A 27,004-nucleotide genomic window follows, 5' to 3' on the forward strand; every position below is an offset into this window, starting at 1 on the left:
ATAGACAATTTGGGTGGACCATTGAAGGAAAAGAAGTCCACAAGAAGATAGAGAAGGAATGGCCAGATAGGTAAGTGGTGTCAGAGGAAGCCAGGGAGCTGGCTTTAGGGAGGGAATGGTGGGTAATGTCAAATGTGACCAGAGCCAAGTTAGATACTGATTTAAAAGTATCCATTGGCTTTAGCAGCCAGGAGTGTGTTGATCTTGACCAAGCAGTCTGGTTTCACCAGGAGGGCAGGCCCAGAATACAGTGGGAGGGTGTCTGCAAGGTTATGGGCAAAGTTAAGACATTAAGTTTTAGTATAGAGGTATCTATTTTGCTTATCTGCGTAGGTTTTCTGATTTTTATAGCTGGAAATTTCCCATAAATCCTAGGACTAAATAAAAATGATATTTTGCTACCATATTAAAAATTATTTTGGCTTTATTTTACTGTATCCAAAAGCTCAACATCATTGTCTCAGTGTTTATCTTTGCAATATTTTTGGAAGAAGCAGTAATGTTAAATATACACCAGAAAGTTTTATTCTTTGATTTTTGTTATGATGCAATATCCCAACATTTAGTAAGTGGGAGAAATTTAATCCTAAATGTTTCTGCCATTTCAACTTTGGTTTTTAAAAATTAAATAAATTATAAGAAATTACTGAAGCATATTTTTTGAAAAGTCTTGCAACAAAGTTAATAAAGTTATTTAAGCACTTTAGATTTATTTTTTACTTGGTCAAAACAAAGAAAGTAGGTTTTTCTCCTTTGCCTGAGGTTTTTTTGTTGTGGTTGATCTTACTTCTAGTTTGTTGGCAAAAGCAAATTTACTCACCAATAGTTCAGTTAAAAACATATCAGAATAGCTCTGGCTGGTGTGGCTCAGTGGATTTAGCATCAGCCTGTGAACCAAAGGGTCGCTGATTTGATTCCCAGTCAGGGCACATGCTGGCTTGTGGGCCAGGCCCCCTGTGGGGGTGTGGTGAGGGGCACATGAGAAGCAACCATACATTGATGTTTCTCTCCCTGTTTTCTCCCTTCCTCCCCCTCTGTCTAAAAATAAGTAAATAAGATCTTTAAAAGAAACAGATCAGAACATATTTCTGGTTTTTTTCTTTAGCATGATCAATAGGATAATGCATTACTAATACTTGATAGTTAGACTTAATGAATTACAAAAGAAAGGGGAGTCATACAGTGATTATGGCATCACGTTATTCTAATTATTGGTATAGAAATTAATTTTCTTATTAACAGAGCTTTGGGTAAAAAAAAAAAACACACAGTTGACCAGCTCTTTGACCCAGTGGGCAAGATACTTAACTGAAAGTCTCAATGTCCTCTTCTGCCTAGGAGATATCAATGTTCTCTACCCACAGATAAGTGAGAATGACCTGGTACACCGTGAGCATGCAAGTAATATTAGCTGCCATCATGAAGAACAAAAGGGCAGCATGAATCAAATACATAGGGAACAAGGGCAGCAATGACAGTGGGCCCTGTTCACAGCCAGAGCTCTGAGTTACCTGTTTAACTACACTAACCAGCAGTTTAACTTTATTGAGTCACTTAATCTAAGCCCTAGAGCACCAGGAGTATATACAGAACAATAGTCTGTTATTATTTTATTACTATCCCAATATAGGTTAAACAAATTTAAAATGCATACACTCAAATTATTAGGGGAAAAAACCTCAATTGAATATTTTCTGTTGATTCTCTTGACCCAAAATTTCAGGCTTTATGTAAGGATTTTCTGAAGATCCAGAGAGTCCACTAAATTTTTTGTTCAAAAGAAAGAAAAAAAAAGAAAAGAAAAGCAATCTCAGGTTAAGTTGTGGGTATGACTCCTTGAAGTTATTTTAAACACATCAGAAAATATTTTTGTCTGATGTCTTATGTTTGTTTTTGGTTTGTTTTGTTTTTAATAATTTATTCATTTTTAGAACAAGGGGAAGGGAGGGAGAAAGAGAGGGAGAGAAACATCAATGTGTGGTTTCCTCTTACACGCCCCCTACTGGGAACCAGGCCTACAACCCAGGCATGTGCCCTGACTGGGAATCAAACCAGCAATCCTTTGGTTCACAGGCCGACGCTCAATCCACTGAGCTACACCAGCCAGGGCTGATCTCTTAGGTTTGGATTATCTCTTTCTGTATTTGGTTTTCAAAAGTTTTCTTTCAATAATAAAGCAGAGAAACTATGAAATCAGATCTTCTTTGCTTATCACCTATTGAGAGTGATCACAACAAAGTTCTTGGGAAAGCTGGTTGAAGAACTGGTGAGGTAGCTCAGGTGTCGATGTCAGGGGTCTGGTCTAGTACTCATTTCCCTTCCATGTCCTTCTTTATACTCTAATACCAAGGAACACTGGCATTGGCTATATTTATTTGTGAAACAAGATAATTCAGTTCACTGTCTTTAGGCAAGTACCTGCACTAAAAATGTGTTCCTGACTGCAAACACCGCACACAATAAAACCACTGTCTTCTGGCTGTGCTGTGAGGCAGGTGTAGGCTCCACAGTCAGAAGAGTGGAAATTATGAAAGGGTTCCATATACAGAAACCAGTATTACAAATAAAGTGCTTAGCATTTTCCAGCAAACTCCTTTGAACAGTTAAAATATTCTCAGTTCTAAAACTTGTATTTGTTCAAATCTTTCTGAGCTACTAGAGTCTTCAAAACACCGTGTGTCTGATACTAAGTTTCAGATATTGAATTTTTAAAATCAGAGGAAGGAAAGCAAGAGATCTAAACACCTAGCAAACAACCACGTAGTGCCCATAATCTGTACATCTTACTGGTTTTACAAACAAGGAATCTAACACTTAAAAACATGCAGTAATTTTTCCTCTCTCTGCTAAGCAAGATTTAAATCATAGAGTAGAGCTGGCATTCCAATCAGATCAGGTTAACTCAAAAGCCCAGGTTGATTCCCACTCCACTCACTATCGCTCAGGTGCTGGGCATTTCCATCACAAAACACAAAATTATTGCATTTATGTACACAAAAGTATACCTATTTAGCAGCTTTAAAAACCGCACCTATGTAAAACTGTTATATGCCAATTATATCTCATTTTTAAAGATCACACCTTAACAATTGCCTTTTATTAAAACAAAGGAAAAATGAAATTCATCCAATACCCATTTTGTTATGTTTGAAACGTTGTTCAGTCCTAAGGACCCAGAGAGAAATGGGCAAATCCAGGGAAGGTGAAATGTATACTAGGCCTTGAAGGGTGAAAAGGCATGTGTGCTCAGAGAGGAGAGGAAAAGCGCTGGTCTTAAAATTACCACGGCACCTTATCTTTTAAAGGTGATTTTATATTTGCTTCAGAATTTGTCTAAAAGTTCTAGTCAGTGCCCAGAAGCAGTGTCTTTTCTGGCGCCATTTTTAGAGGGGGTGGGGCACGGAGATGGTGTAAATGATGGGAGGGTGCATTGAAGCCAGTGAGAACAAATTTTCCTCTCTGTGTGTTCGTGTTTACATAACCCCAGGTTGCAAGAAATAGCTTTGAAGACACAGAGAGAGGCACATTTTCATCCTCTGACTTCAAGTGCACACTGCCAGTGGTTCTCACCCAGCAAGTCCTTGTAACCAGCTCCGTTTCCTGTGTGCTCTGTGACTGGCCCCCTCCCACCCCACCCCACCCTGCTTTTGTGGTGAGCCGCCTGGCTGCCAAATGATGTTTCAGTAAGACCTAAGTGGAGACTGCCTTCTCGGTACATGAGTAGGCAGCATTCTGAAACAATGGGTGCAGTTGTACATCTGTATATGCTAGAACATTTTGCACATTAAGTGTCTGTGTTATATTTTATAATATTTTCCTGAAAAAATAGTATAATTGTGACCTATAGATTAATAATGATGCCTGTCTTTAATCCACTCAGGAAAAAAGAGATTGCCCTGGATTTGCTGTTGTTTATGCTAAGGGACAAAGGAGCCTTGGTCTGAATAACTGTAGCCAGTTCCTGTTAAGGCATCCCCCATTCCAGTCCCACATCAGCAGTGAGGGCAGCGCATGAGTGAGTGTGCAGAGAACCCTTGCTATGTAACGCTTGATTCCAGGTGCTCATTGCTTATGTGGGAATTTGGACTGGGACTCAGTTCAGCCAAGAGTAAGGAGTCCCTTGGTTCTTGGCTGATGTGGTATTTATCCTTCAGCCCATTTTCTAAAATTCACAATAGGGCTGTACCAAACAGTAGGATTACTGTATGCTTTGGGGCCTCCTGCTATCTTGTGCCTGTCCTATAGCTCTTGACAATGAGGCTGTATCCAAACCTAGTGGGGACATAAAGTTCTTAGGCCATATACAGGTCAGGGACACCCTATACCATCCGGAAAGGTTTCTGCTTTGGTGAAGCAGCAGCAGCTGGGAAACTTTAACTGATAAACATAACAAATGCTGGTAATCTTTCTATGCAAACTCATAAAGTGGTCCTATGGAAAAATCCATACCCTACTGTGCTTAAAATAAGAAGAGATCAGAAATTTGGAGGTAAACAGAACCTTATTGACTACCTCGTCAATCACAAGAAGCAGTCCTAGCCCTGACCAGTGTGGCTCAGTTGGTTGGGTGTCTTCTCACAAAGCGAAAGGTCACTGGTTCAATTTCCAGTCAAGGCACATGCCTGTGCTGTGGGTTTAGTCCCAGGTCAGGGTATATACAAGAGGCAACCAATCGAACCAATCGATGTTTCTTTCTCACACCAATGGTTCTCTCCCTTTCTTTCTCCCTCCCTACACCTCTCTCTAAAACAATAAATAAAATTTTAAAGTAAAAAAAAAAGAAGCAGCCCTAGAGAGATAAAGTGATGACCAGTGGTTGAATTTTGAGATATCATTATTACTGTCACCTCAACAGTTTTAGGGCATTTCTTTTCCACACGTATGTATGTAAATATATATGGGGCTTAGAGCCACTTTGTCAAAAATAACTTTAAATTCCTATATCTGTAGAATTAAAATGATTATAACATCTTACACGTTTTTAGCTTTTATCCTGTCTGATTTCTAAATACTTGATATTAATATATAATTTGGATTTCTTCACTCTCCTGTGGGATTGATTCCTTTGTATAGTTCTTTTGATGTTGCCAATAATCAATGTTCGTGGCTTCCCAGTCCTGACCATGCAGTGTAGCAATATCATATCCAAGCTGAAAAGATTAATGCAAGTGGTGGGGTTTAAGACTTCAGCTATGCTTATGATTTTTGTCGCAGTTTTTTATTGGCTCTGATCACTAAAACTGTTTTCAAAAGCTAAATGTCAAACCTTTGTGACTTCTAAAAATATCTTAGAAGAGTTATTGGGTCAACATCCTTTGAGGAGATGTCTCATTTAAATACAGTTTTTGTTTATTTACATTTCATAAATAAATTTTATGAGTGTATCATAAAATATGTTTATTTAGTGAATGCCTCATTTTAAGATCCCAAAATCCCAAGGATCTTACTTTAGTGCCCTGACCCCATCTCTGGATTTAGAAAAAGTCTTTGGTAGGTAAAAGCTGCTTGTCTACCAGCTGCCAATAGAAAGTGAAAGTGAGTAAACAGGCTGTTGGGGTGATGCTTAGGAAGTGTGGCAAAGGAATCATTTTCTTTTTGAAAACTTGCAGTTCTAACCAAAAAAGGGAGGAACGGAAGGAAAATGAAAACTCTGTGGATTTTATTTGCCTCCTTTTGGAATTTTAAACTGTGTTAATTCCCATCTTCTCACCTTCCCATCACAATTAATTCCCACCTTCACAATTAATCCCCATCTTCCACTGCTTTGTATCTCAATCAGCATTTCACCTCTTCATTCTAAGTAAACCAGTTCTACCCATTCATTCCATGTCTTCATTAGTTTTTGATTTGGTGAAAGACTGTCTAGCATTCAAGATGTTGCCTCAGAGCAAAAAGTTTCTTGCATTTCCTAGAACAACCTTTCTCAAACCTGAATGTGCATTTGAATGCCAGCAAGGGTGTCCAACCTTTTGGGGTTCCTGGGCCACACTGGAAGAAGAATTGTCTTTTTGGGCCACATATTAAATCATTGTGACACATAATCACAAAAATATATCATGTACTAAGTAAATTTATAGTTTTGTGTTGAGCCATATTCACAGCCATCCTCGGCTGCATGTAGCCCGTGGGCTGCAGGTTGGACACTCCTGGGTCTTGTTAAAGTGCAGGTTTTTATTTCACAGATGTAGGTGTGGCCCGAGAACCTTCACCTCTAGCAGGTTCCCAGGCTGTGCCACTGTTGCTGGGCCATGGACCACAGTCTGGAAGCAAGGCCTATCACAACTCTCTTGAGGTAGTAATAATGTGTTATTATAAAAAAGAGAGATTTGTGGCCAAGTAAGATTAGGAGATTCTATCTTAAACAAGATTACACAGATGTCATTATTTGGACTTATTTGAGCCTGTGGTTACTAATGTATTATGGATTTTCAAGAGGTAGATATAATATACAGTGGTTTTCAAACTTGTTTTATGGACCATATCATGCAACTAGTGTTCCACATGGTGTATAGGAAACTTCACCTTATGGAGAGCGGTCTGCTATGAAAAACAGTTTCAGTAAGTCTTTTGAGCCTATAATTTAATTAAGTACCACCTTTTTTAAGAATAGATGTGCTCCTATGAAGTGATCTATTACCCATTTTAAAAAATTGACTCTTTTAAGTTATTTTTTTAAAATACTTGCAAAGGAAGGATGAGAAGGCAGTCTGGTGTCATGAATATGCGTGTGCGTGTGTGTGCACTTGTTGTCAACGAGTGACGTGATGCCTGAGTTCCTCAGAAACCTTCCTTAGCTGGCTTGAAGGGCGGGGTGCATCAAGTCGATAGAAGTAGCCACAGATGTTTAATGGTAAGAAAAGCCTACAAAATAGCACCTTGTCAACATGGGTATTATATTGGTAACTAATAACAGCTTTGCCTGTTGAGTTCACACTGTGAATTCTGTGGAAACTAACATGTAATGATGGACCTCGGGCTTTTCAGAGTAGCAGCAGCTTCATTGGTAATATTTATTAATCCCTAGTGAAGTGCTATATTGTCCAAAATACAAATATGTTTTCAATAACTCTATAAGGATCATTGATCATTCTACAGATCAGAAACATATACCTAGAGATTTGGAAACTTTCTCTAAAGTAGTTCTGGTAGAGCAGATTTTGAACCTAGGTCTGAGTCACTCCACAGCTCATCACACACAGGAAAGCATGCATTTTCTAATTGGCCCTATAATTTTAAATCTATATTCAGTAGGGGATTACTACTTTGAGTATATCATCTCATTGTTTCTAAAGTTCCTGTCAGGAACAAGTTGAAGGAAGCACAGTTTGTCAACAATTGTCTCACAACAGAAAAGACTTGCTCATTGAAGATAACTTGGAAAATACCACAAAAATAGAGGAAATACATAACCCATATGTCATCTAGTGAGAACATGAAAAAAAAACCCTATTTCTTCATTATAGGTATATATACTTTATATAGTAAAAGATATACCTATCATTTTCACATAATAAAATGTGTACATAGTTACACATATATTTTCCAACAAAATTCCTCTTTTAAAGCAATTCCATAAATTTACAATTAACATAATGCAATGTCATAACTCAGATTTTTATCATGCCACACATAGTGTGTGGTCCCAACTCTGTTTTTGAATTTAGCAACCTCTCTTCTTTTTCTCTGGTAAACAGATACCTTTTTAAAGGCTCTGAAAATATAACTCAGACTTGCGATTGTACTGAAAAGCCGTAAACATCTCCCCACCACCTTCGTGGAGGGCTGCTGACTGAACCTGATGTGGTTGTGAGTGTGTGTGGGTTTGGTGTGTGCCCGTTTGCCTTAGTTTAGAATTTCCTCCCTGGCGTCTGGAGATGTCTGGGGCCACCAACCCCAGAGTGAGTGGTGAGCGCTGTTTCACAGCAGGCTCTGGCCAGCATGGTCACAGCGTCAGAGCTGTGAATAAGCAATTTCTGCAGTTGCACAGTGAGAGCCTGTGTGATTCTCTGGATGCTCAGTCAAGCCCTACTCCTGCTCTGAGTGTGGCTGTCAAACAGAAGGATGGTAGCTCGAGGAGAAATAGCACGATTTTGGAGCCTGGAAAGCCTTCACATGGGTATGTGTGCAGAGAAAGAATTGTTGTGTTGCTAATTTGACTCTGCTTTCAGAGTTGCAGTGCTTTCTGTCCTCACTGCCGCCTGTCAGACGTAAGCTCTTGTGAATGCTCATCTGCCCTAGTCCTGTGTCCCAAGAGTAGTTTTAGCTGTGGACATAGTAAAGCAAGGGGATTGGTTTTGTTTACCATAGAGCAGTTAGAGGGATATAGAAAACAGTAAGAATCAAGGGTGGATCTGATTTTTATTATGCTGGGTTTTGCTTCTAGTCCATGAAACTCCTTTATACAAGAGTTTGTTTTTGAGTCACATGAAAATGTTCCTTGACAATTTGGGGTGGGTAAGGTTTAAGGACATGGACTGATTTGTGAGAAATACTGTTTACTGTTTTCAAAAGTGATATTGCCCATTATTCTGTTACTCACTGTTTTTTTTTTAAATCTCACCCTTCCTTTTTAGCATTGTTGTGAGTATTGTCATTTAAACTAGTTTCTATTTAAATGTGAAAGAAATGGGGTACTCACACTTGGAAGTTGTGAATTGTAATCCATGTTTTTTTTTTACAAAGATGTAAGAAAAATATTTATCTGAAAGGACTTTAACTGGCTGCTGTACATGGCTACTGTAGATGCTTTAAAAAGTCTTGTCTGTTTTTTGCCTTAAATCAATGCCAGGAGCTCACTGAAATGAAGGAGAACTGTAGCTGACAACTTGAAGGCAGCCTTGGCCTTGCCGGAGCAGTACAGCTTGTGCTTCTTCCTTGTTTTGATTGGTTTTCTCTGCTGGCTCAGAGCAGACAGGGATGTGGTTATGGCTTCTATATCTGGCAGACTGAAAAAACAAGACCAGCATTTCACTAACGAAAAGTTAGAAAAAGAACAAAGTTACCCAAGATTTCTACATTCAGAATGTCAGCTTGCATACAGAGCGGCTGTGCTTGTAGACTTGCAAAACTGGGTAGGAGGGTCCCAGGGTTCAGGAGTGTGGGCTGCCTGCTCATCTTGAGCCCCCAGGGTGTATCTGTGTTGATTCCAGCCAAGCGTGCAAGAGCAAAGCCAGTGTGGGGGAGAGCAGCAGCCAGGCGGTCAGTGCTGGTAGCCCCACCATCCCTCTGCTCCTCCCTCTAGCATTCCTGCACTCCCAGGGCATGGTTCCTGTTCTTCTTCCCACACTCGTGCACAACCCCAGGGAAGGCCTGACCCAGCCTCTGGCTCCGAGTGGAATGATCTGACTAGCTAGTCAGATCTGCTGTGTACAGCTGTGCGCCCTCCCCCTCCCCCGTGCCATGAGGGCTCCTGTGCTCCAGCCCTGCGATCACCAGTGGCTCTGTCCCCTGGATGAACCTGACTGCGAGGTAGGAGCTCTCTCTCTGCTTCTCTGACTTGGAAGGCCTATTCAAAGTGTTTCAGAGACTAGCTGCATATGCATAAAATAATGGAAATGACAGCAAAGTTCCAGAACAAGAGGAAGCTGAGTTCCTGACTGAAGACTCTCAAGCCATTGTGCTAAAGCAGAGGTTTCCAGTCAATGAGATCAGAATCCATTGCCTTCCAACCAGTGGCTTGCTGCAGCAACAGGCAACGAAGTGAGCACGTCCCCCAATGCGTTTGTGCATGCGAGTTTAAGTAAGTTTAGCCTTGAGTTCCCATGGTTCCCACACTTAGCCAGGCATTGGAATCCTTGGAGAGCTTCTGAAAATACATTCTCAGCCAACTTCCCCACCCCCTCGAGAAGATGATTCTGTTGTCCATCTTAGGACAGGAATCTTTATTTTTCTAAATGTGCTCCACATGATTAGATGCCACCTTCCCTGGGAGTTTGGGAACCACTTGAGAAGGACTGGTCCTGTTTTGTCACTGAAGGTCTTCCTCCCATGACCAGCTTGTTCCCTCTGTGTACATCTCCATGGCTTGAGAGTCCCCTTGGTGATCAGGGTCTGGGCTCAGTTTCAGCACAGACAGCAGTGGCCTTGTGAAAGCTGCCCGTGGCCCTGGCACGAGCTGCCTGCCTGCCTGTGTTTACCATTTCCGGTTTTAAGAGGGCCAGTGAGAATGTCTTATCTCAAACTTGAGGAAGTCTGAATGATCAGCAGGAGGTTTTCTAAAAGCTGTGTTGTAACAGATTATTGTAAGTGTGGGAAATTCCCTGAGCCAGTCTAGATTTAGTGATGGGAAATCCCCACATAGGAACTGCACCAGCTGGGAAGAATTTGCTCATTAGGTAATTAGTGTTGTGATGGCCGAGGCCCTGTATGAAAACAGCCAATATCTGCATTGCCTTCCTGCCAAGTGCCTGATTATGAAGCCCAGGGTGCCAGTTCTTACCTTCCTTTTGTTTTAGAAAACCCTCCCACATCCACTCTGCCATGTGAGACAGGTAAGACAGCTGGCATTTTTCTCAGTTACAAACAAGAAAGCAAAGGCTTAGAGGGGTCAGGGCCTTTTCTAACCCGTCTTGCTGGGATCCAAACCATGGCCTTTGAACTCCCAGTCAAGTGGTTTTGAAATTCTGTCACTCTGATCAAAACCCCTTAAAATAACCAAAAGTAAACCAGATAGCAAAGAGACCTGTTGTATGTCCTGGGAAAAGCTCCCACCAAGACCTGAGCTGTGGGCCCGCTTTCTTCTACCATATGCGTAACTCCTATAGGAAGTCTATCCTGGGGCACGCGTTATAAAATAATTCTCTGTCATTGGTGATATTTGACATTTCCTGTCATACAAACTCGCCTTCATAATCAGTTGTCAGGTTTTGTCCCTTCACAAGTTCAAACAGAAGAATGTCAGTTAGTTTTCTGAGGAGTATGGAAGCTGTTTATTGTTGGCATTTTTAAAAACTGATATCATCTTTAATTGTATTTGCAACAGTGATACCGACTTAAAAACTGGCCTATTCTCTATGGGTAGGCACTTCTCTCCCATTGTTCTAAGGCTGCATCTGGCCAGGCCTGGACATGTGGACAGCTGCAGCCTGGGGTGGTGATGGGTTCATTCGGGAAGTCATGGAGATTACTGAGATTTGGAGGTGAGAGAATTCAGGGGCTGCATCTTAAGATAGGACTGTGTGAGGGGCAGAACTGGTCGGACAGATGGTGCCACGCAAAGAAAGTGCCCAAGTACAGTGACTGGGAGACCTGGGACAACAGCTATTTCAGAAGAATGTTAACTGTGGTGACTAAACGACAATGTTAAAAATTCATTGTTTACAAATTCAGACTATTTATACATATATACCCTATGGAAAAATTGCATTGTCTCTGAATTGTCCCTAGCTACAGATATGTGATAAAAGTCCATATGTAGAGATTTTAGGTGATAAAAGATTTTCTCACTCGCTTGACACAATTTGTCTGCCCTCATATGGTGTCCAGGAGTTTGGGGTTCTAAATGTGATTTCAGTTTGCACTAGTCTTTGCTCCATGTTTACAAGGTCATTTTAAAAAATGGCTTTTCCTCACCAACTTATTCAATACAACTAATAATATAGTTGGCAAGGAGGCAGAGAAATTGGAACCCTGTGCACTACTGGTGAGAACGTAAAATGGCACTGCCAGAATGGAAGACAGTATGGGCGTTCCTCCACAAGTCAAAAATAGGACTACTATATGGTCCAACATTCCCACTTCTGGATGTACATCCAAAAGAATTCAAAGCAGGATCTCAATGACATGCACGCACACCCATGTCCATAGCAGCATTATTCACAGTAGCCAAGAGGTAGAAGCAACACAAATGTCCATCAACAGATGAATGGATAAAGAAAACATGCTACATACACACAATAGAATATTATTCCACTTTAAGAAGGAAGGACATCTTGATACATTTGACCATGTGGGTACACCTGGAATATATTATGCTAAGTGAAATGAGCCAGTTACAAAAGGATGAAAACTGTATGATTCCACTCATATGAAGTAACCAGTAGTCAAATTTATAGAAACAGGTGTTTGCTGGAGAGTGGGGGAGGAAGGAGGGAGAACTAGTGTTTAATGACTATAAGGGTTCAGTTTTGCAAGGTTCTGTAGATTGTGCACAACAATGCGAATATACTTAACACTTAGGAGCTACGCACTTAAAAATGGTTAAGGCGGTTCATTTTAATGTGTTTTTTTTCCACAATAGAAAGAAGGAAAGAAAGAAATTTACTCTTGTATTAATAGAATATACCTATTTCCCCTAATTTTGATGAAGTACATTTTGAGAATTTAAAGTAGCTCTATATCATGCAAAATTCCCTTAAAAAGTCATCAGTATTAACTTTAATCTATGGTTGGAAATTGTGAAGCCATTAAAGTTAGAGGCTGTGCACCCACGTGAGGGCTGACACAAGGCCAGAGGAAGCCTGTGGTTTGGCTGCAGAGGGGCCTGCGCAGTGGAGGCTTCGGCACCCTGTGGGACGTAACAATTGTTTAAGTAGACTGGGTCAGATCACAGAGGGCCTCTAAATGCTATGGAAGAATTTTGTCATGATGCAATAGACAACTACTGTGTAGTTTCCTGTGAAAATGATGAAACCACTGTTTTATGATGTTTACTTTAAAAGTAACATATAGGGTGACGTGGGGTGGGGGTGGAGGGTGGTGGAGGCAGCAGGCCTGAGGCCTCTGAGAGGGTTTTCTGCCAAAGGTTGGGATGAGGCATGAATGGGAGGCGGGGAGACCTGGGTGCACACCCTGCCTTGGACTCAGCACTTGGATAGCCCAGATAAATAAACTTCTTGGAATCTGAGTTTCCTCATCAGCAATTTGCAGCTCAGTTGAAAAAGATTTATTGAGTGCCTTCTATGTGTCAGGTGTTATGCTGGGTGCTGGGGATACAAAAGACTGCCCCTTCCCTGGAGGAGGATGTGGTCTCAAAGGGAAACACACGTGAAGCCAGTGAGTGTGGGGAATAAGGGCAAACTCTGCTATGTGCAACAGAGTCCAGATGCAGCGCTAAATCCCTCCCAGCAAGATACACACACTGAAAAATCCCGCTCCGTAGAGTTCATGTAAATTATAGGCAGGGACACAAGCAATCACCAGCAGAGAAGGGTCTGTAAAGTAAAACAGTACTTAAGGTCATGAAGGGCAAAGGATACAACACAATTTAATCAGGTCATTGCAGACCCATTTGGAGACAGGGATCAGGAGTAGGAAGAAAGGTTAGTAAAAGGAGCAGAAAACCAAATGATGTAGAAGTACTAGATTTGGGGTACTAAGTCCTTTTTAGTAGCTGTCTCACACTTTTGTCTCCTCACTAGTAACAAAGTTAGTACTGTCCTGGAAGAAGCAGTGATCCCCAGTGGGCAGGAGTTAGACAATGTGGGCTTGGGGCCTGTCTGCACACAACCGCGTGGTGTTGGGACTCCAGTCTACTCCTCTGTGAATTGGGAAAACTAATACCACTCACCGTGGATTAGTTTTCTGAGGATTATGTGAGCTTGAGTCACACAAAAAGGCTTAAAAGGCCTGGCACTTTCTAAATTCGCAATAAAATAGTCTTTCATTTCTTTAAAGTTTTTTCAGTGCTTTCCTATGTTATCATTTCCCTTGAGGCTCACAGCAAACTAATAACAATTACTTGTTGAGAAGTTACAACCCACTATAAATTATGACCCTGTGAGATGGGTATTATTATCCATATTCAACAGATGAAAAACCTGAGAAAGAACTTAATGAAGGACTCACACTAAAAAAAAACTTTAAAAAAGCATTTGTGCTGCATGATTATTTGAAGCCAGGTCAGTCTGACCTGAAAGCCCTGCTCTTAGTTCGGATGCTGTATTTCCATCCATCCATCTGTCCACCTATCCAGTAAAAACTTACCAAGCACCTGTGTGTGCCAGACAGCGGTTTAGGTATTAAAAGTACAATTAAGAAGAAAGCAGACAAAAATCACTACCTTTATGTATTTACAATTCATTTAGGGGAGGCTGATGATGAACATAATATAGTAGATGGTAATAACTGCTATGGAGAAAAATAAACCAGGAAAGAAGGGTGTGTGGCAGTGAGAGTTGAAGTTTTAAATGGATGGTCAAGGAAGGTCGAGCTGAGAGTTTGCGTGCCTGGGGGAGGGTGCCAGGAGCAAGGAACAGCAGGCCCTGGGGAAGGGGTGCTGCACCTATGAAGCAGGCAGCTCTCAGGGCCAGAGTTGAGGGAGTGGTGTGGGACACCCAGGGTTTGTTGGGGTCAGTGAGGGATGTAGTCTTCAAAGGCCCAATTTTCTCCCCTGTGGATGGTTTGGAGTGAATGATCCAACTTCTGAATGGGTTAGCTAGCTCATTTGGGCTGCTTTAGTGCAAGTTGTAGGAGGAGGACAGGGGCAGGAGCAGGGGGACGAGTAGGGTGCTGCTGGGGTGACCCAGGTCGAGGTGACCGAAGCTTGAGTAGTATAGGAGAGTGGTGAGAAGAGACAAGATTCTGAAGAGAGACACATTCTGAAGAGAGAGTCAGGATTTGCTGGTGAGTTGGACATGGGATGTGAGGGACAGAAGAAAAAGGATGACCTCTAAAGAGAAAAAAAATGTGTACACTTACTCCCATTTGGCAGATGGGAAAACTGAGGTTGGAAGAGGATAAGTGACTTGCCCCAAAGTCATGTAGCTAGACAGTTCATAGGGCTAGGACTATTTCCCAGGTATTTTCAGTCAGAATTCCTTAGCCTTTCTGTTGTACGCATAGCATCTCTCCCCCCTCCGGCCTCCAGCCCCACCTGTCTGCCCCAAGCACTTGGAACCCTCTCATTTCCACAGAGCTCAGTAAACACCAACCCATGCCGTTGGAACACTCACTGTTGAAATCTCAGGAAGCACCTCAGCCTGAACCATTTTTCTAAGTGTTTAAGATAGCCACTCAGAGATCATTCAGTACATGAAGTCCGTAGCCTGTTCCCAAAGAACTTTATTCTAGTACCTCCTATAAAGGTTTAGCAGTTTTTCAATGAGACCCCTTTTTCATTAGACATGTAATTTGCAGATTTGCACATTATCAACACATCATCACAGCAACAGCCAGATCTGATGGCAAGGAACTCTCCTTAAGGAAAACACTGTTGAATGGATCTCTGAGGGAGAAGGTGCAGTTTTCAGGGCTTTGCTGTGGATAAGAGCCTCCAGCGCCTTTTCCTGACTGATCTTCACTTTTGGCCAACCATGCCGACGTGTGCTAAGGAGCAGTGCCATTGGTGCCAGGCTGTGTGGGTCGGTGCTTGCTGAATTTGCAAGATTCCCGCCACTGGGCCCCCCTGAAGACCAGGGGTTTATGTAAATTCTCCTTGCCCAGGATCATTAGAACATTTCAGCCATCGACCAGCCTCATTGTGGGATGATAGTCTGGGCAGCATCTCTAAGGACTCTGGGTAGAGAAGACTTTCAGCTTTAGTGTTATATCCTTTGTAGTCTAAGGCAGACTTGTGCTTGTTCAAAAATATTTATATTTGCTTCCATCAAGATTTTCTCCCCATCCCCATCCTAACATTTACACCAGGCAAGTGCCCTAGACCAGGTAACCTCATATTCCCTGCCTGCAAGCACACACCACACTACAGGAGGCGGAAGGCACCATGTCTTATGCAGGCTCACGTCCCCTTCTCAGATAGGACGGCCTAAATTTCTCAAGACCCCTATCCTGAACCCCCAGCACTGGGCAATAGGACCACCACCAGCTCTGTACTCCCGAGGAAAGCCCCCCGGAGAGAGAAAGTCCTGGTGTGTGGCCTCAGCCCCTGCCAGGAATGGACACATGCACATACACACAGCCGGCTCTCTGCTGCCCACCTGTCTGCACTTGCCTCACCTGCACTGTCTGCAGTGCCATGGGCCAGGTGCTGCCTCTCTCTGTGAGGCGGTAAGTAAGCAGCCAGCCAAGAAGGCAATGCCAGATGTCCGGAGACCTTCCATCTGCTGCTCAACTTTGTGGTCAGGTTCAGGAACATTCGTTTGCTGCCGTTTCTTCCCCCTTCCCAAAAGTGAAAGGCAGCTCACTTTCACTTTTACCTCTAGACACAGGCCCTGGAGTTTTCTGAATGAGAGGGACATGGGAACAGGGAGGCAGTAGTAAGGTACACAAGGGTGCCAGACACTATGTGGTCCAAGCCCAGGACTTTCCTGTCTAAAGGCACCAACTCAGATGCTTAGTCATCGGCATATCCAAACTTCACTGATTGTCCCAACGTCCACACCATCCTAGGTGTACACAGACCACCTGTTGGACTGACTGGGACGCAGATATGTGACTGCTGGGTTATGCTTCACCACACAGTCGCCACCATACAAGGAAGCCTAAGGGAAGGACTGGGGGAGCAGCTCTTGAGAGGAGGGTGATTGCAGGTAGGATGTGGGGTATCCGGGTTGCAGAGGAGCACTCCAGGCTGCAGGAAAGTACATGTAAAGCATGGGCCCTTGTAGAGACCTTGCATATTGGGCATTGCCAAGAGGTGCTCTGTCCGTAGCTTAGGCACAGAGGACGGCATTTGGGGGCAGTGGGGCTGGCTTGTGGATGGCACACTGGCTGTAGGCCTTCCCACCATCGCACTTTGGATGCTCCCCATATCCCTCAGCATCGTCACGGTCTTGTCTGTGCTTGCAAGGAAAACTTAAAAACTCAATGCCTGAAATGTATTCATAGAGCTTGTTTTCACAATGTTTATTACCCTCCATTGTTGCAAATATTTTTCAGTAGTTTTTGCTGTTTTAGTGTATGGATTCTAGGCTCTGTTTGCAAAACGTGTTCCTTGTAAAAAGTTGTTTGCAACATCACATAGCTGAAGTGATGGGGAAGGAGGGGAGCTGTGAGGGCCTGGGGTGCAGGGCTCATGGGCTTGGGCCAGGCTAGCCATCCACGTGAGGCGCCTGCAGCGTGGTTTGTCCAGGTGGCATGGGCTGCAAGTGTAAAATGCCCATCAGATTTTGAAGACTGAGTACAAAATAAAGAACAGAAAACATGTCATTTTTAAAAAAAAGTTGTTCTGTTTAGAAAGTAGACCTGTCCCTTCATATGAAGTTACTAGAAATTCAGAATCACAAGTCCTTGATTAAAGCAAGGGCAAACAGCTCCATCCCAGTGTGACCCCCACCAACCTTCATCTTTCTCACCACACTGGCTCCTCACTGACTTCATTTTCTCCTTAATTTTCCCAGTAACTTGGAGTTTCTCAAAACACTACAGATCGTTTCTTCCTTGCTCCAGACATCAGCTCACCTCCACACCATTCTAAGTGTCATTCCCCACGGTTGTTTACGCAGTTTAGTGCCTCTGACAACTCACTCCAGTGAGCTGACGCTCCCATCAGCTTCCCAGGACCCAGCCTCTGCCCGCCAGCCCTGCTCCCACCACACTCACTGCCATCCCCACAGTAACTCTCTTCTAGTGACTTCTAGCTCTGAATCAAGGATGCTAGCAACTTGGCACACATTATCTCATTTAATTCTCCAAAAAGAAAGAAAATATGTTTTACAGCAGAAGAGTGTAAAGCTCAGAGAGATAACACTGCTTGGTTAGGGTCTCATGCCTTCAGAGGGGCAGGGCTAGAATTCAAACCAGGCCTCTGGGCTACTAAGCCTTGCTCTCTCTCTGTGGCGTCAGGGACCTCTCCTCAAAACCTGTCGCCCCCTTACCCAGCCCCGAAGAGCAACCCCACTGTCTACTCTAGCTCTCGAAGTCCCCAACAGTACACGGCAACCTCACTTCTCCAGCCTCATCTTTCATTAAATGTGCTGCTGTCCACATCCCGTGTGCCTTAGATCTAGCCACAGTTCATTCCATGAAGGCTTTCCCTGTTCTTTTCACAAGGGATGCTCTGTTTTTCTTTAAAATCCCCTTCCTTGAGGACAGATTAGTCTTGTGAGAGTAGCCCACTGTGTCAGGAAAGAAAATCTGAATACCAAGGTGGCTAATCCAAAATGTTACACCTGTGCTTAAAGTCTCTCTCTTTTTTTGGTAAATTCCTAAGTCTGATATTGTGAGTGGAAAACCAGTAAAAATGACTACATGTTGTCACTTAATGATACTTAATGGTTTTAGTAGTGCCACCACCTTGCAGGTAGAATATGGAAGCAGAACACTTCTTAAAAAATGATTATATTTTTCATTTTCTTTTCCTCCTCAAACTTTATCAACACATTGCTTAGAAACATTATTTATATTGCTGATGTCCACTTGGCAGCACAGATTTCCAGCCAGACCCCACCTAGTTTGCTCGTGTCCTACCTCGTGGAGCCGCAAGTGTTAGCACCGGCAGCTCCTCTGGAGCTCTCCCCATCTTGCTCAGTGTGCCTTTAACCCCAGCTCCTTTGACCATCGACTGCTACCTTTGGAGTAATAGATCAGTAAAAACTTCCTAATGATTTCTTATTCTGGGTAGGATTACAATTATTATTTTGTTTCGGAGGGGGGCTGTGTTCTCCCTTGTCATTTATTGTCATTTAAAGTTTTTTGTTAGCTGTGTCTTTTAAACCATGCCATCACTTGTTTTTTCAAGTTTCCTCAGATGGTGGCACTGAGTCTTCTGCCTTAGTGGATGACAACGGCAGCGAGGAGGACTACAGCTATGAAGACCTCTGCCAGGCCAACCCCAGATACCTGCAGCCGGGTGGGGAGCAGCTGGCCATCAATGAGGTACTCGAGTTCCACACAGTCACGGGCAGTGGATGCCCGATTTCCAGGGTCCAGCATCAGTTCAGACTTTTCTCTCTGCTTATTTCTTACTAAACATATTCTAAAACTTTGAACTTTGACTAGACAAACACTGAGTTTCTGCCATTTTCAGGGACAACTTAGGTGATTAAGTTCCTCCCTTTATGTGATAAGAACAGCAGCCATGGGTAGTGGTCGGTGCTGTTCCGTTTCTGACACTCTCCCCCTTTATCCTAAACCTCACAGCTGATCTAAGAGGTAAATGTTACAATGATCATCCATATTTTAATACACACTGAACTTAAGAGGCTAAATTACTTGCTGGCAAATGGCAGAGCTGGCATTAACTACACCTTTCTCACTGTGAATCTGGCATTCTTTCTGTCAGTCTGCATCTTTAGACTTTTTTGTAGAAACGTTTCTTTTATAAAAGGCACCGCCAGCCTTCGGAGTTCTTGAGCAGAGTGTGTGGAAGGTGACTGTCTCAGTGAGCCCTTCCTCGTTAGCACGGTGCTCTAGATTCTGGTGGTGTGTCTGGGAACCAAGCAGATAGCAGTCCTGCCCCTGCAGAGGGCTCAGATGGGCTCTGCCTGTTCTTTACCATGCTGTGTTCTCTTTGATGGCAGTAAACTATACAGTTAAATACAAAGTTTATTCAAATCATAAATAAAGTATGAAGAGTAAGTTCTGGGTGAAGCTGAGGGTCTTACAGCTCAGTATGAGCGTGGCCTTCAGAGGCTGGGCTTAGCCACGTCTTGCTTGGCTGCTCAGAAACCATTTTGGAGAGAATATTTGAGATACTTGAATTTGTTAGTTAACTGATCTACAGATATGTGAGCTGTTTATACATTTTTTAAAAAGTGGATTTGGGCTTTCCTTTAAAAGCATGTGAGAACGGCTCACCTGCTTCTCTTCTCCCTTGCATGTTTTCCTCTGTTCATTTTGTATGACAATCAGGAAGTAGTGACCAAAGCCATTGGTGCGTGTAAACGAGAACCAGGAGGTGTGCGTCTGACCCTGAGACAGCACACAGACCCCCTCCCTGTTCTGCCCACTTGGCGTCTGCACTGAGCACCCGCCTTCTCCCTTCCAGCTGATCAGCGATGGCAGTGTGGTGTGTGCGGAAGCTCTGTGGGACCACGTGACCATGGATGACCAGGAGCTGGGCTTCAAGGCAGGAGATGTCATCCAGGTTCTGGAAGCCTCTAACAAGGACTGGTGGTGGGGCCGGAGCGAGGACAAGGAAGCCTGGTTCCCTGCCAGCTTCGTCAGAGTGAGTGGCAGCACTTTCCACTTTCACAGATGTCTCTGGGGAGCGGCTGAGTGGTTCCAGCCACTCACTCTTTGTACAGATTCAGTTCTTTGTCGTCATTTTAATCGAACCTTTTAGAAAGTCAAGCGGGTTGAAGGAAAACTTTTAACCAGTTGTTTGGCACTGCTGATGTGTTTAGAGCCTCTGGTGCCATGTGGCTCTGCCAAGTACATAGGGCAGGTGAGGGCCAGGCAGCCTCCCTTACTGGGTGTGAGGAAGTGGAACCAGGGAGGCCTCCCTGGGTCACCTATCCCCCGTGTGCCCCTGCAGCTGCGAGTCAATCAGGAAGAGCTGTCGGAGAATTCCAGCGGCACCCAGGGTGAGGAGCCAGAAGAGGATGCTGGCAGAAACCGCCATAAACACTCAGAGAACAAGCACCAGATGAGGACCAACGTCATCCAGGAGATCATGAACACGGAGCGGGTGTACATCAAGCACCTCAAAGACATCTGTGAGGTGAGACACCAGACGTGTGGCCTCACTGAGGTTGTCGCATGGTTCTGTGACAGGCCCCTTTAAAAGCATGTGAGAACGGCTCGCCTGCTCCTTCTGTCCCCAGTCACAGTTTTCTAGAGCCCTCATTTACACAGTTTTCTAGAGCCCTCATTTCCCCTCACGGCCTCCTACTCCTCGGGTCCCTGCATAGACCGCTCACTTGTAAAGTTCACACGACTGCCCTGGTGAGCATAAATGGCTATCCACCCTGCCATTGTAGCCGGTTCTCTTCTCAGGGCGCTATGCCACTCTCTCGTTCAGGGCTGGACTCTGAGATCATTCACGGTGAGTGATTGTCAGAGAAGGCAACACCCTATAAGTGAAACTCTCTGGACTTGACAAAGAATCGAAGGTTCCTCACTGTCTACAGCCCCACTGCCTCTAATCACTGTTGCCCAGATGAGATTCTGAGTCATTTAGATGTAGACAAAAACAAACAAACAAAAAAACTGGTTTTATGGAGTGACAGCCAAGGCTACATTCTACAGCATCACGTTAATTCTGCTGTGCAATACATTTCATTTCTCTGGTGATGTTTTTCATTTTTATGGGTTTTGTGTGAGCATTTCACTAAACTGTACTTGGCCCTGGTGCTCATTCTAGCGGTGCCGGCTCTGCGTGCTGACCGCTGCACGCCCCTCTCAGCTATGACGACTCAGCACTGAGGACGAGCGGCAGTGAGACAGCAGCACAGTTGTAACTGGACTAACTGGCCAGATACAGTATGACCAGTATTAGCTGATTTATACCAACCATCTTCTTCTGTATAAATACATGGCTAAGGGAGTTCCTTTAAAGTAACATTTTAGGAAAATAAAAGTAATTGCTAATAATGGTCGAACATGGATTATGTGCTGTCCCTTTACCTGAATCAGCTCATTTTACTCTCACAACCCTCCCACTAAGCAGGACCACTTAGCCCCATTTCACAGATGAGGAACCTGAGAGCTGAGACGTTAGGGGGTAGGGGTGGGGCTTAAACCAGGCAGCCTGCCCCAGAGCTCATACCCTGGACCTTTACATTGTCTTTCTGATAAAATTCATACCAAATAGTCTGTGGTGTGGACTTTACCATATAGTCAGTCTAGTCTGTAATTACATGATGCTACTTTGGGAGTAATTATTACATATATTTATGGCTTTTCCTTCCTACCCCACTAACTTCTACCTGAGGCATAGTACAAACAGTGTGTGTAATTAATAGTTTCTAACTAGGGCAGGCCTCGGGTTAAAGATCAACAGATTTATGCTGTACATAAACCGTAGGTGATGGTAGAATCCTGGGGTAGATGCTCTTGGCTCTTGGCTCGGACAGTGAGCAGAGCTGTGTGAGCTGTTTAGCAAGCGATGAAGTTCCGTATGTGACCAATCTTCTCAGCTGTGGAATAAAATTAGGGATAGGAGAATGATTATCTGAAGAGTTTAGAAAAAGTGCAACAATACCAATGTTTGAGCTACTATTTGAAACCAAACCACTTGTTTCATGAGTATAAGCTGTAAACTTTAATGGTTTCTTGAATGATAAATCTAGCCACACATATCTGTTCTTTTTCCTTTTGTTTAAAAAATATGGCACATTATAATCATGAAAGTATGATTATCCCATCAGAGACCCATAGAAGTTAAAATAATTTTCTCTAATTAAAATCTATTCTAAGACAATAGCTTTGGACCCCAAATACTATGTTATTAAAAAAAAATTTTGATGAGTTTCCAAATCAGTTCTTTACAGCTCACTTTCCCTTTTGCAGGGCTATATACGGCAGTGTCGCAAGCATACGGGAATGTTTACTGTTGCACAATTAGCCACCATTTTTGGAAACATTGAAGACATTTACAAATTCCAAAGAAAGTTCCTGAAAGACCTTGAGAAACAGTATAATAAAGAGGAACCTCATTTAAGTGAAATAGGATCCTGCTTTCTTCAACATGTATGTCACCCGTCGCTTCTTTATTCTTAACATCCGGTTACATAATTTTGAAATGTTTCCTCACTAAAAATATGAGTTCTTTTTGAGCTGTGTTTGCTTACTAGATTAATTTCCCATAGAATGGAGATGTCACTTGTAAATTAAGTTGATTGGTTTATATGGTTAATCTTTAGCTAAATACCCAAGTCCATTTTTCCAGAATCATCCCACTTTTATGCAGTTTGGGGTACTTTTTAATAATTCCTATTAATTGTCTATTATATGTTAAACACTATTTTCATGGTTTTGTTAGCTTTTATGCTATTGTGAGATAGGTATGATTATTGTCCTCAATTTACAAAGATGAGGAATCTGAAGCCCAGAGAGTTGCCGTCCCTGGGCCACACATTAGTAAGTGGCGGGTGGGAATCCAGACTGAGGCATGTGGTTCTGGGACCCATGCATGTGCCTGCTGTGTGATGATGGCATGAGCGTATGTATCATTTAACTGATGAATGGCTACCACTATTTAATTATAAAACACTTCAGAGGAAGAAGATTTTATTCTCAGCCAAAATGGCCAGGGCATAATAGTGATAGCAGCAAGGACACCCACCACCACCACCCCCTCAGGCAGCACTCTGTGGTTGCTGGACCCAATAGCTTCATAGAGGCAGTAGAGTGGAGCAGGTCCCCAGGGTAGTTGCTTTCAAATAGCTGAAAATGCTGTGGGGGTAATGAGGTGGGAAGATTGACCCCGTGAGGCCCAAGAACTGGGGCCCAAGGCTACTCCCGGAGCGTGGAGGAAGGGAGGGAGGCGCACGCATGATGAGGGTTGGAGAGAGGGAAGGAGTGGGCTCTGCAGAGGTCAGGAGAAGGGTGGGTATCATGGAGAGAGCTGGCCGTAGCCTGGAAGTGACCCAAGGGGCAAGGAGGTGAGTAGAGGGCTTACCTTTGGGGACTGGAGGGTAGCATGCATGTGGAAGCCAGGCGTTGGGATGTTAAGGAGAAAACTTGTGGTAAAAAGGCAGAGGCTTTGAATCCTCACCTTTTGGTCATGGTCAAGGAGTTTATCAGGGAAAGAAAGGAGTGAGTTGACCTTCTCTTAGATCAGAAACAGGGTGAGGAGGGTGTCAGCAGAGAATGCCATTCTTCTGGGGAAGCCCGGTGCACCTGTGGCACACCCTTTACCAGTGACATACCCTTTCAGTTGTGGAAGGCTGCCTGGAAGGGCACTGGGGCTCTGAGTCCTAGAGCAGACTTTCCCTGCACCTCCTGGAGAGTCTGCAGGTGGCCCCTTCCCACAGAGGACATTGGGCCTCTCACATAGGCATGAAAAACATTACAAAAGGACTCAGGGTGCCACGTCCCTCCTCCCAGGAATGCCCCTCACATAGAACAGGCTGTTGCCCACTGTTGTCTAGCCCACAGCCACCTGTAGCCTGATGATGCTTGCTTTCTCCTCCCCAGCAAGAGGGCTTTGCGATCTATTCCGAGTACTGTAACAACCACCCCGGTGCCTGCGCCGAGCTGTCCAGCCTGATGAAGCAGGGCAGGTACCGGCACTTCTTCGAGGCCTGCCGCCTGCTGCAGCAGATGATCGACATTGCTATTGACGGCTTCCTGCTCACGCCGGTGCAGAAGATCTGCAAGTACCCGCTGCAACTGGCGGAGCTGCTCAAGTACACCACACAGGAGCACAGGTGAGAGAGAGGCCACATAGGAAGCCAGGCCCAGTCTCCCCACGGCATGCTGGGTCCCTCAGCTCTCCCCAGAGCCTCCCAGGGTGTCAGAGGCAGACAAGCTCAGGTGTCAGGCTTGTCACTTTCAGTACCTCTATGGGAAGGAGTGTTCAGATTATGTAGAATGTTAAAGTTATTTACACTGAGCAAAGCTTGAATGTGAAAGTTTTTAATGCTGGACATCTCAGCCTGTGTGTAGATTGGGCTGTAGTTTCCGTTTTTTCATTATTAGAGGCCTTGGGAACAAGGGCCTGTTGGGGGCAACATTTTAGTTTGATTTGACTGTAGCATATGGAAAGTGCCAGAAACAAAGATCTGCTGATGAGGTAAATGCCACATTAGCATTTACATAACTTACTCTGTCAGCCTTCTGTGGCTTGTGTCCTCTGGTGTCCTTGCCCAAGCCATGTGAAAGATGGGACTCAGAGCAAAGTATCACTCTTGAACATGGTTAGTGGTTATTAAAGTACTTCCTGTAGCAAAACTGGCTATATCAAAATGAAAGCAATGATAAAGATTGTCCTTTCTTCAGTAATGAAAGTCATTCATTGTCACTGTGATTAAAACATTTCTTGTGGCATTTACTTTCATTCATGGTAAGTTCTGGGAGATGAAGGACAACATTCTTATCTCAAAGAATTCTGGATTGCACTTGGTCTGTTCCCTTAACCTATGCAGACTGTAGCCTATTCATGGAGGAACAAGGAGAAGTAAACAATGGCTATTGTTTAAATGTCACGTTGTCTAGACTATTAGTATACAAATCAGGGATGGAGTGCATTATTTTGTCAGTCTTCATTTTTAAGTTGTGTATCATGGTTAAAATTAACCTCCCATTTTTCAGTGATTACAGTAACATAAAGGCAGCATATGAGGCCATGAAGAATGTAGCCTGTTTGATCAATGAGCACAAACGCAAACTGGAAAGCATAGACAAGATAGCGCGGTGGCAGGTGTCCATCGTAGGCTGGGAGGTAAGTGGCCCACATACCCCTAGTACACATACACATCGTCCATCACCGCTCACACGCCCCCCGCCCCCGCCACACACACCTCTGGTATACTTGAATGACATACTTTAATGTCCTATGATTGACACTTTATACTCATGACTGTATGGTACACAGGATTCCTCTGCTATTCTAAATTAGAGCTTTCCTATGAAACCTTTCATATGCTGAAATGGTGCAAAGCCAAAGACCAGTACCTTGGGACACCTCCTGCTGATGGATGCACAGAATAAACCGAGATAAAGCACAGATGCTCACAGACACAGCCCAAAGCTCTTGCAACTCAATGCTGAGACACTGAGTGTGGTTCCCAGGGAAGGAGCTTCGTGGGGCCGCTCTCACTGCTCAGGGTGCCACTGCCTCTATAACAGCTGCTGCAAAACAAATGCTGAACTCTGTTTTTACTTCTCACCTTTTTTGATAAAAATGAAAATTCTCCTTGGATTTTTTTCAGTTAGCAAAAACAGGTACTAATGTAGGCCTTTAGTAAAAAAGTGGTATAAAGAGAACTTTTGAAAAGCATAGGATACCTATATACATTTTGAGGCATATCATTGAACTTAAGTCTACTACTTTATCTCGTACCTCCACCAAAAATAGTCTAAAGAGTGTTTATAATTAATTTATTGCCTATGCCTCCTCTCTCCTGCAAGAGAGTAAGCTTCATGAGAGCAGCTGGAGAACATTTCAAATGCAAATGATTGTGTGGACTGTGGAGCTGCTTGGGCTGCCTGTGTGTAAGCCCTCTGTGGACTGGGGACAGTCAGTGTTTTCATCTACACGGTGGAGAGGAAACTATTACCTAACTCATAGGGCTACTGTAAGGATTAGAAGACTGCAGATGCAGGGCTTAACGCAGCCTATAATAATGGCACATGTGCACGTGCACACATTTATTTATTTATGAAAACAAGCAAGGATGATAGCTAGTGCCTGCATCGTGTTTACCACATGCCTAACACTGGTCTAAGCCAACTCATTTAATCCTCTCAACAGTCCTATGAAGTAGGGGTTACTACCCCCATTTACCAGATGGGGAAACTGAAGCACAGAACAGTTAAGTATCGTGTCCCAGCCACAAAGCTAGGAAGTGGCTGAACTAGATTCAAATGAAGGCAGCAGCCTGGCTTTGGAGTCTGTGCTGGTAACCACTAGGTTCTATGGCTTTATTAAGAATAAAGTTGATGCTGTTCATATTGCTTTTAGAACAAGCAAGATTCATCCTACATCAAACTGATTGGTCAAAACTCACTGTCCTGAAGGACTGTGAAAGTTTGGGTTGAGAAGTTAGGTTTTTAACTAAAGTACATAATAGTGGTAAAAATTGGAAAGAAATACTTGTATTTCAAGGGCCTTATAGAGTTTTGGAGCTTGGAGATCCCTGAGTATAACTCTCTTATTTTGCAGGTGAAGAATATAGGTCACAGAATTGCTCTAGGCAAGTAAATAGAAGAAGCATTTTGAAGTTAGAGCATTTTCCTACCAAAAAAAAATAATAATGTGTATGACTGAGATTAAAGGGGAATAAAATCTTTAATTTACAAAATTAAAAGCCAATGCCATACCAAGTACCATAAAGTTTCATTGGGTTAGAGCCAACCTGACTATGATAAAAGCGTGGTTTCCTTGAGTTCTTGGGCTCTGGCAGTTAGCAGATAATTTATCATCAGAAATTTACCAATTTCTTGCTGGTAATATGCCATCTGGCCTTTTGTTTCTGAAGACCCTAGTTAGTTATTCCAGGGGAGCTGCTCTAGGCCTGCCTCGGAGCCAGAGCACCCGCAGTGCAGCGTCCACACACAG

General features: G+C 43.5%; 1 protein-coding gene across 7 annotated transcripts in view; it reads left to right on the top strand.

Annotated features, from left to right (window-relative positions):
* The window catches only part of SPATA13 (spermatogenesis associated 13), a 374,002-nt gene that overhangs the window by 338,577 nt on the left and 8,421 nt on the right, over positions 1–27,004 (top strand). For 5 of the 7 annotated variants that reach the window (XM_036018443.1, XM_036018442.1, XM_036018445.1 and 2 more), the window contains 6 exons: positions 18,578–18,714; positions 19,826–20,005; positions 20,315–20,500; positions 22,291–22,470; positions 23,920–24,152; positions 25,036–25,165. In XM_036018443.1, coding sequence (XP_035874336.1) covers positions 18,578–18,714; positions 19,826–20,005; positions 20,315–20,500; positions 22,291–22,470; positions 23,920–24,152; positions 25,036–25,165 — 1,046 coding nt within the window. Of the gene's footprint in view, positions 1–7,258; positions 8,117–18,577; positions 18,715–19,825; positions 20,006–20,314; positions 20,501–22,290; positions 22,471–23,919; positions 24,153–25,035; positions 25,166–27,004 lie in introns of those variants that run through there. The other 2 variants (XM_028531962.2, XM_036018446.1) reach the window with 2 other exon arrangements.

This window comes from Phyllostomus discolor, chromosome 2 (genome assembly GCF_004126475.2).
Source record: "Phyllostomus discolor isolate MPI-MPIP mPhyDis1 chromosome 2, mPhyDis1.pri.v3, whole genome shotgun sequence".
NCBI classification, from domain to species: Eukaryota; Metazoa; Chordata; class Mammalia; order Chiroptera; family Phyllostomidae; genus Phyllostomus; species Phyllostomus discolor.